The sequence below is a fragment of the Corylus avellana genome, chromosome ca8 (genome assembly GCF_901000735.1).
Source record: "Corylus avellana chromosome ca8, CavTom2PMs-1.0".
Taxonomy (NCBI): domain Eukaryota; kingdom Viridiplantae; phylum Streptophyta; class Magnoliopsida; order Fagales; family Betulaceae; genus Corylus; species Corylus avellana.
In genome coordinates, this window is record NC_081548.1 from 13,792,007 (window position 1) to 13,802,959 (window position 10,953).

At 36.4% G+C, this 10,953-nt stretch overlaps 1 protein-coding gene across 1 annotated transcript; it reads right to left on the bottom strand.

Moving 5' to 3' along the window:
* Nucleotides 1-1,384: 1,384 nt before the first annotated feature.
* On the bottom strand, nucleotides 1,385-10,405 carry LOC132190911 (ankyrin repeat-containing protein At5g02620-like). Its single transcript, XM_059605935.1, has 2 exons — nucleotides 9,943-10,405; nucleotides 1,385-1,938 (listed from the first exon to the last, which is right to left on the bottom strand). Exons 1-2 carry the CDS (start codon nucleotides 10,403-10,405, stop codon nucleotides 1,385-1,387), a joined length of 1,017 nt encoding a protein of 338 aa, XP_059461918.1.
* Between the last annotated feature and the right edge of the window lie 548 nt (nucleotides 10,406-10,953).

Sequence of the window (10,953 nt, forward strand, 5' to 3'; positions counted from 1 at the left end):
AGCGTTCTCCTGCTTTCTTTTTTTTAATATTTTGCTTTAAAAAAAAAAAATTAAGATGAAAAAGTCAGCCACGTGTCAGTTGGCACTGTAGGTAGAACAGTGCCGTTCCAGCTACAGTGCGGAGCTCTTCCTTTGTCAAACATAGCTATTGGGCTTTCTTTCTTCTCTCTTTCTCACGTGTGAAAGGTGCAAAACTACTTTTTTCTTGTCTCAAAAAATACATGGTTGGCACCCCATAATGGAGTATTTATAAAGCTAGGGAGTGGACCTAAAAGAGACATAAAACCTACAATATACAAAGCTACTTTTTGCTTCCTATTTAAATGAATTCGACAATTACTTCTATTATCCTTTCTATAAATCCTTTAAATATTTTTTTAAATAAATTCAAGAGGAAAGAGAAAGTCTTTAATATTAAAATAATATTAAGAGAAGTGCGTGATTTTTTAGGAGTTTTCCTTATATTTAATGAAAGAGGAAACTTCAGAAACCTCTCATAAACTTCCACTTGTTTTGATACTATTCTCAAAGTTTAAAAATTTCTAATGAAAGGTATCAAACTTTCAAATTTTTTCAATTACCCACGTTCCGTTAGGATTTTCAATTTATTTTTCTCAAAATACCCCTACATTTTTTTATATAAAAAAATAAAGCAAACAAACAAATTACAAAGATATTGCAAAAAATATTGTAATTATAAAAAAAAATAGGCGTCTGAATCTTTAAATTTTTTTATTTTTTTAGAGGAAACTTCACTCAAGACCTCTAAATTATCACACATTTTGAAAAGACCACTCAAATTTCAAAAATTCTCAATTTCACCCTTCAAACTTTCAATTTGACACAATTTACCCCTCCATCAATTTTTGACATTAAACCCTAATAGACACGATTAAAAAGAGCAAATTACCCTTCATTTAAAAAAAAAAAAAAAAAAAATTGAAATTTAGGGTAAGTTTGAAATTTTATAAAAATTTCGGGTTATTGACGTCGAAAAATTGACAGAGGATGGTAGATCGCATCAAATTGAAAGCTCAGGAATGAAATTGAGATTGAGGTTTTGAAATTTTGGGGATCTTTTCAAATCATGTTGTAATTCAAGGTCTTTTGTGAAGTTTTTCCTATTTTTTAATACTAAAAACTATGGGTATTTTGAGAATTTTGACAATATTTAATTGAAAATTCTAAGAGAATTTGATAATTGAAAAAAAAAAAAAAAATGAAAATTTGATACCATTAATGAACTTAAAGAGATATTTTCAAAATTCATAGAAGTTTACGAGAGTTTTGTAAAGTTTCCTTAAAAACAAATTAATGAAATTTAGGAAAGCTGCTAGTATTTTTCTAATAGAAACTAACCTACTCAATATAAATATAAAATTAATTAATGCTCACCGAAATAGTCTCCAGCTAAGGCAACATGAAGAATAGTGTCACCATCATTCCTCCTGGAACCTTCACAAATATCCTTGGTATCACAGGCTGCAAGAAGACAAAGGAAGGCTTTCTGTTGACCATAGAGCGCTGTCACGAATAATGGGGTTTCGCCGTTTTTATTACGAACGGCCACCAATGAAGGATCAACTTGTGCAATGCATTCACACATACGCACACTCCCCATTGATGCAGCAACATGAAGTGGAGTATTCCCTTGCTCGTTCTTCACTTTAAGAGCCTCCTTGCCTTCTTCTCCATTGGAAATGATTTCTTTAATTAGTTCTTCGACTCTCTCTTTGTTGTCATGGGAGACAGCTATGTGTAATGCGGTGTCTCCTGAGTTGGTGATCTTGGTCTTGTGAGCCAATGGGGTCCATTCATATATCTTGACAACTTCATCCCATTTGTCTTTTCTGGCCATATGAAACAAGAAATTACGGATGCTTTCTTCTGCGACATCTTTCCCGTTTTTCTCTTCTTTCCCTTCTTTCCCTTCTTCCCCTTCAAAAATAAAATGTCCGGAAGAAAATTATAATCTTCAGTCTATTTGGACTACGGTGTCTTGTTACACAATTTCACAATGTAGATAAAGAAAAAGAAAAATGCAAAAAGTCTGCACTTAAAATAAGAAAAAAAAAAAAAAGAAAAAAAAAGGGTAATAAGAAACCTAGATGCAAACTAAAATAAGTATATTTATCTCTTATGAAATCTATATAGATAGAAGTGTTTATCTATTGACTGTACGTGACGATCCGTGGGCAGCCTGTGCATAACAATAGGGCAAAAGGGTGTAATTAAACTAGCTAGCTTTCGTTTGTCACTACAAAAAAACCTGAGGGCTGTGCGCTCTCCAACAACGTACCTGACTGAAAGAGACAATGCCAAAAAAGGAAACAAATAATAGGAAATTAAATCAGTCCATTAATGATCCCAAATGAACCATAAACAACCCAATCCTTTGTAAGGATTGTATAAATTGGTAATAAAAGGCAAAGGGATGTTGGTAGATTAATACCAGTGGGAAGTCCTTTTGTGAACTTATAATATAGCATGTTGAGATACTATATAATCTAAAAGCTTAAACTCATGAGTTTGGGTTCAACAATATTATATTAACTACTCACACTTTTTATATATTTTCAATGTGGGATTCTATTCTATTCTTTTTAAACTCGCACATATACTGAACAAAACATGTGCCTTGAATCTGGTGAGTGGGTTTTCTTTTGTGGTCTACAAGGTTTGGAATTCCTATTACTAGTTTGACGTAGAGTGCTAGTCCCACATGGTAGTGGATTCCCATGTCCCAATTGACTTTGATTAGTATATAAAGGTATGAGCTCACCCTTTGTGTTTTTCTGTGCCAACAATTGAGAGAGAAAGAAAGCTGAGAGCATGAAAAGTGAGAGTTTTTCTCCTTTTTTGTTATTATTATCTTTTGGGTGAAAGTGAGAATTGAGTGTATTGGAATTTTGGGTTTGAGTAGTTTTTTTCGCTCTTTTATTCTCTTGTACTCATCTTTTGATAGTGGGTTTTCTTCGGGTTTTATCCCATAGTGGATGTAAGCTTTTTAAGTCGAACCACTTAAGTCTTTGTGTCATGTGTGATTGCTCAATCTTTGTCATGGGTCTTGGAAAATATGACTAACACCTTTTACTTCAAGTGGGAGTGATGGACAGATTTTGGGTACTGGAAGATACAAATTGAAAATATTCTTTATAGAAAGGACTTCCATCAACCTCTTTTGGGAGAACGATGTTATGTGCTAAAATATTCATATTTTAGCCCCTTAATTTACATTTGTTAATTTCTTAGTCTTGTTATTTTGTGCTATTTTATTTTATTTTTTGTGTTTTTGTAGGTCATGGAAGAAAATGAAGCATTTCTGGAAGTCTCTGGCTTAAAAGACAATTTGGAAAAAAGCTAGAAGTTTTGGATCAAGAACAAGCATCTAAGCGCAGTGCGATCGAGCTCACTACGCCTAGGCTCGACCGTAGCAGCTCTTGAGCGCCCAGGCCAAGGAGCGAGCACAGCATGTGATCACGCGCAAGAGGAAGGCTCGAGCGTATATGCGCTCGAGAGCCCAACACAAAAGATCAATCGCACAATTGCGATCGAGCGCCCAACCTTGCGATTGAGTGCACTCGGGCGCTAGATTAAAAAGACAGGCGGCCAGACTCTTTGTTCACCCCAAATTAGGTTTTCCTAATCCTTTTTGAACTAGGAAAGTTAGACCTCCGATTTTACTAGGTTTACTAGGATTTTTCCTAAGCCTATAAATAAACCTCTAGGCCTCTAGGAAAAAACAGACAATTCTAGACTTGCTCTGGGAGAGGAATTGACGGCTCTTCAAGGAAGCGTTTTTCGGTTTTATTCTTTTCCTTTTTATTTTATTATGAAGATAATTAACATCAAACTTATGTGTAACTAAATACTTTAGAAGGGCTAAATTGAAGCCCTAATTATGTCTCTTTAATATTTTAATATTGGCGCATTTGTGATAATCATATTGTGATACTTAACTTGATTAATTCCTGTTTTATTGAATTCCTCATATGAATGTATTTGGCCAAGATTGAAGGATCCAATCAGCACACTGAACACTACAAACTTCAAAAGGTTCCTCAACTTAACTCAAAGGGGCGCAAACCTCGAAAGATTCCTTGTCCCTTATCAAACCCTCACTTGAAAACTGTAACAACCACCATAAATCCCTTATCAAACCCTCACTTGAAAACTGTAACAACCACCATAAAGTGATTGTTGAGAAGGATGCACAGCTGAACACCGATCAGGGACCGTCGATGAAGAAGAAAGAACTCGGGTTATAAAAGTCTTCTCTACTTGATAGCACCACAAAAGAACATGGAGACAAGATCTCACAAAAAAATAAATAATAAAAAAATAACAGATATACAAACAAAGCCACGTAAAGACAACAAAAAACCAAATTGCAATAGCAACGATGAAAAAGACAGCGATGAGGAGGCATGGTTTGCCCTAGTGTCCGCGTGAGATCCACGTGCCGGTACTTGCGGACCACGCGGAACGCATGGTGGTCGAATGGCAGTGCAAAAGACAACAAAGAAGAGTAAAGAGGTCAAGGAAAACAATGGTGAGGCGTGTTGGTAGGCCAAACCACAACTAGATTAGGCATTCGAAAAACTAAGAAAAATGAGAGAAAAACACGGAGGAGAGGGAGATCAGTTTAGAGAAGCAAGAGGGGTGGAGAGGACCATACCTAGGAGGCTTTGGTTCTCACAAGGAGAAGGAAAAGTATTTCACTGAGGAAAAAGTTTGAGAGCTTCTCTCTCTAAAACTAGCATGTGATGATGATTGATTAACGTTTCAATAATGGGGTATCTATAAAGCTAGGGAATGCACGTAAAAGAGGCATAAAACCTACCTCCAATAAGTTTCCAATTTTTAGCAATCTCGTAATCCCCTCGCAAGTCCAACTACTCCACCATAAAATTATAATTAGACGTTAGGTTTCATGTAATTACCAAAGTGTTTTTTTATCCTACTAATAATTACAAATAAACACAATTGCGTGAGATATTTATATATGAATAAAGTTTTTTAATTTACTATCACCTTACCAAACTACATCTTTAATCTTGGGGTTCCAAATTTAACCATATGATTATTTATAATACTCTTAACAAGGAATTGAATACCTTGGAATATTCATTTTGGTAACTGTTGTACTAAAATTACCAGATTATGATTTAGATTATCAATTCCATTAAATCACCTCAACATAATATCTGTAACTCTTTTTGCGGGTAGTAACTATGGATGTTATATTGATAATAAGTGTTCTCATTATACCCAATAATGGGCCAATGCAATGGTGCCCAAAATATAAAGATGTTGACCATGCAAGATCTCTCTCAGTATTAAAACAAAGTGATATTTTAAGACTATATTTGAGTCTACTATGAGAATTGCTACACTTATGTAGGCATTTTACTAACAAAGCCTTATGTACTGACATGGTAAGGAAAAAGACAAAAAAGCTTTGGAACCAGGCTGCCAGTGAGAGACCAAGCTCGCTCTCTCTCCTGGGCCTAGCAGAAATTGATTTTTGAGCTGTAATGGCGCCAACTCAGAAGCTCATCCAGTAATGATCATCAGCACAGGTATATATTGAAAGGAAAATCAAGAATTAAAGTGGAGGGGACGAAAGTAGATTACACAGGGGTTGAAATGGAGGAAAAGGGAGTTGGAGAAGGTCTCAGAAATAAGGTCTGCCATTGAAGAGCTCTCTATGATGGCCAAACTTAAACCTGGTTATTAAATAGCTCTGATACCATGTTGAATATATTGTTCAATATATTGGAGCGGAAGAATGAGAGAGAAGAGACAGAGAGAGCGGAATCATATAAGAACTACATCTCTGCTATATTATATTGATAATGAATACAGATGCCTCTATTTATAGAGAGGCTATGAGTGATAGGCAAATAACCTAGTAGACTGAGCAAAGGTAAACCTAATAGATCTAGGATACCTAAGGAAGTAACTAACCCTAACATAATATTCTTAACATCCCCCCTCAAAGTCAAGCTGTGTAAGCTTGAGTTTGGAAAAAAGAAAGAGAAAGAAAGAGTTGAATTCACCGAAAAAGCTGCTTGTGTCGAAAGAATTGCCGGAGTGACGCCATAAAAATTGCTAGTGTAATTGAATTAAGTCATGCATTTGGACTGGGAAACCACATACTAGTAATGGGCTTAGACCGTCTCGCCTAGTCGGCTAAGCTAGGTAGGGCCGTCTCGCCTGGTTGGCCGAGCTAAGTTGAGAGAAGAAAGCCAGTTGAAGGGGCTAATCATGCCTGAAACCCTTAGGCCGTTGAAAGGTCTGACCCAAAAATTCTGACTAGTAATGGATTGTTGGCCTAAGAGAGGTGGCAGTGACCGATGATGGCGGTATTTGACAAGGCATAAGTGGGCCGGTTGAAAGGGGCCTGTTCAGCCCAAAAACCTGTGGACCAGATGAAAAATTGGTCTGACCCGAGAATGCTTACCGCAAGAAGAAATGAACCAGATTGAACTGCGCAGAAAAAGGCTATGGAAATGAATTAAACAATGCATGAACCAACATGAAACACATAAAACAAATGCCTAAATTTGGAGAAGAATCTTGTTTTCTGCCATATAGAGATGTCAAAAGTAAAAATTGACCACAAATTTGAAATTATGACAAAAAAAATTGAGTGAGAAACACCTGGTCAACTTTGAGAGTGGTCAAAGTCCATGGTCAACTTTGGAGAAGTCAAAGTCAAAAGTCAACCAAACAAGGAGATGACATGGCAGACAACTTGATGTGTGACTAGGGCTAACGCGTCACAGTGAGATAACATGGCATGCACTGATTGAAGTGGCAAAGTAATTACGTGGGCACTAGGGCTAACATGGCCCGCTGAGAGGTTGACACGTGGCTAGTAGCAAGATAAGGGCCGGCAGCCCTTATCTTGCTTGTGGTGCACACGCGATAAGGGCCGGCGGCGCCTGGGCGCGTGAAGCCCACGCACAGTCACTTTGACTGGCGCATGGCAGCACATCGATTCTCTGATGGTGATGGTCAAGGCTGTTCTGGAATCGCCAAAGGATGCTCTGTCGAGTAGAGGTCATGCTGTTGGAATTGGATGACGGTGGCGGCCTGTGGCGGAAGCGGTAGAGGAAGAGGCAAAACGACCGAAAGTCTGGGTGGCGCGTCAATGATGATATGGCTGCATTCTTAATGGATATGGGACGACCGGCAGAGCATCTATGGAACAGTCCAGCAACCTAGCTGATCAAGCACATGTGGCGGCACATGGATAACACTGCTGCAGCTTCAGGCGGAGCGTGGAGGCGCGTGCGGCTGCCAGTGTTGATGGGTCTTTCACAGATTGATGGATCTGTACTTTGCAAGCTTGATTTTGGGATTACTTTTTCAGATTGCGTTGCAGTGAATGTGTGGAAGAGACTAACAACGAAGATGGAGAGCTTGGCGGCATGCGGACAGTCGGAATTGTGAGACCGCCAGAGAGAATGCTAGGAAACGTCAATGATGTTTATTGGAGGCCACAAGAAAGTGGCTCTGATATCATGTTAAATATATTGTTGAATATATTGCAATGGAAGAATGAGAGAGAGAGAAGAGAGAGAGAGCAGAAGCTTATAAGGACTACATCTCTTCTATATTATATTGATAATGATATTGAGAATGAATAGAGAGGCCTTTATTTATAAAGAGGCTATGAGTAATAGGCAAGTAACCTAGTAAACTAAGTAGAGATAAACCTAGTAGACCTAGAATACTTAAGTTAGTAAATAACCCTAATATAATATTCTTAACATTGGTTATAATCATGATGCTGCTCACATCCCCACAAAGCCATTTCTTTATGTCTGCAACTTGGTTATTCAAAGTTTTGGTTGGTTTTTCAACCAAAAGTCGTTGGTGTCGGGGAAAATCCCGTCAGCCCAAACCCGCCATGAGTCTGGACAGACCCAAGCATGGGTCTGGCCACGACCACGCCTGGGTATGGCTTGACCCAGTGTGGGTCACCAGACCCACGCCTGTGTTTGGCCCGACCCAGGCGTGGATTTGGCCAAGACCCGCCTAGGTCTGGCCAGAGCCACAGTGGATCTCAGCCGATGGGATTTTCCTCTGCACCGACAACTTTTGGTTGAAAAACTCTGACATCTGAACAACCAATATTCTGCCATGAGTTGGGGCCAATATTTCACCGCCATGAACAACCAATATTTCGACTTTTGGATGAGCTTTTGAGTTGGGGCCATCAGAGCTCAACAAACAATTTCAGCTAGACCCAGGAGAGAGAGCGAGCTTGGTCTCTCACGGGCAGACTGGTCCCAAATTTTTTTGTCTTTTTCCTTACCAAGTCGGTACGTAAGGCCTTGTTAGTAAAAAGCCTATGTAAGTGTAGCAATTCTTGTGTAACTATGCTCTCAAGATTAAGAGATTTTGCAAATAGTAAATATGAGAAATATATTACTAATATGTAGAACATATTCTCATGGTTGTCCAGTTCGATGCATCTTCCAAATGTACTAACATATTAATTGCAATGACCATGACAAATTCCATTCCAATGTCCCCAATGACAATAATACACCTTTCACAATTTTTTTTAAAAAAAATTAAAATTATGTAAAAAAAATTAAAAACGAATATGAAAAAGAAAATATATATATATATATATATTAAAAAAATTAACACAAAAAAGAAAATGAAAAACCAAGGGGTGGCTGTTTTTTTTAGGGTTTTTTTTTTTTTAATTTTTTGCTAGACTTAAGAACATTGACATTTTTTTGGTAGTTTAGGGGGTACACTCAACACAATTGGTAATTTGAGCGGGACATTGACAATGGGGTGATAATTTGAAGAAGATCTGTATACTTTTTTCTAATTAATAGATAGAGTAATTCTATAAGTCACTCTTATGCCCCTCTAAAAATGAGGTATCTTTTAAAATCATTATTTGATTAAAATATAATAGTGATCAATCATAAGCCTAATGATGATTTTAAAAGCCACATCATTTTTGGAGAGACAGAAGAGCGACTTTTAGCATTACACCTAATATATGAGGAAACTTCATTTAATCTTCGTAAACTTCTATCACTTTTGCAATTACTCCCCCAAAATTCAAAAATACTCAATTTAGTATATCAAACTTATAAATTTTTTCCAATGTAACCCATGCGCTAGGTTTTTCCGTTAAATGTGGTAAAAATTTCCCAAACACCTATGATTTTTTTCATAAAAAAATAGAAAAAAAAATGCAAATATTCAGGCATGGGTAATTTTGAAAATTTCGTTAAATTCTAACAAACGCATAAATCCTTGCAATTTTTTTTTTCTTTCTTTCTTTCAAAAAAATGGGGTATTTTGGTAATTTTGACACTATTCCATTAGGATTTAAGGAGAATACCTAATGAATAGCTGACATTGCAAAAAATTAGAAGTTCAATATACTAAATTGAAATTTTTTGAACTTTAAACGGGGTAATTAAAAAAGTGATGGGAGTTCAAGAAGGTAAAATGAAGTTTCCCTTAATATATATGTTAAGGGAAACTATATGTTACAAAGAATACCAATTATGAGCTGAAATCTATATGTTACAAAGAATTTGTGATTTAGATTGTGTGAGCTAGTCGCATTCCATACACCTAAACCAGATACAATATAACTTGATGAGGACATCAATTTATTTCATGAATTATAGCTTTCCAAATGTTATTGATCTCTAAATAAAACAATTTTATTTAAAGAATATCAAATTGAACTTAATTTTTGGGATACAAATCCTAATAGAAACAAACTTACTCGTTATAAATATAAAATTGTGAACATTCATAGAATTGAAATAACATGGCATTAAAAATTAGCTTGTAGATCAATAAGAAATTATAATAAAGAAAAATCAATGATTAAGACAGTTGTATCACCGTTTATTAAATAGAATTTTTCATAGAACTAGTGCTCACCTGAAGTGTCTCCTTCAATGGCGCCTTTGAGAAGTTTAAGGAAGGCTTCTTTTTTACCATCTTGCACTGCCAGGAAAATCGGGGTTTCGCGGTTTGCATTACCAACACCCACCAATGGTGGATAAAGTCCTGCAATGAGTTGACACATAGCCTCATTCCCCTTTGATAAAGCAACATGAAGAGGAGTATTCCCTTCGTTGTTTTTAATTTCAAGAGCCTCTTTGCGTCCTTCTTTAGAGGAAATTATTTGATGTATAAGTTGTTTGACTATTTTTTTTTTGCCCTCGGAGACAGCTATGTGTAATGCGGTGTCCCCTGAGTTGCTGAATTTGGCCGTCTGTGCCTCTGGGATGGTTCGATATATGTCGACAACTTTATCCCATTCGCCTTTCTTGGCCATGTCAAACAACTCATCGTTCATATTGGTCAACTTGGTGATCTCAATTTCCTCAGTGATCGCCATTTCCTCACTCTGCTAGGAACAAGGGAAGACAAAGTGAATAGAGTTAGGCTTAGACTGGTGTATAGATTTATACAAGAAACTGAGTCCTCCTCTGCTATATATAATTAATGGCGCACTCCCGAAAGGAAACCCTATGCCACATTCTCAAATGCTTAAGAGCGTATACATATTTGTGTACGTAGTTTGGAGACTAAAACTACCTCATCTACAATACATTAAAATTTTTTTTCATTTCCAGCCAATCAGAAATGGACATACAATTTGAAGAAAATTTACTTTAACCTACTCTAATAATTAAGTGCCAAGCCAATTAAGTATCATCTAATATGTTTTGAGAAAACTTCACTTATCACTTTTCCAATCATATCTTTAAACTTTAAAAAGTGTTAATTTAGGGTAATCATATCTCAAAAGTGAATTTGGACGGAAGGATTGGCATTACACAATTTTGAAAGATGTTAACTCTAAGTTGACACTTTTTAAAATTTAAAAGTATAATTGCAAAAGTTATAAAAAATAAGAGTGGTAAGTGAAGTTTTCTTGAAATA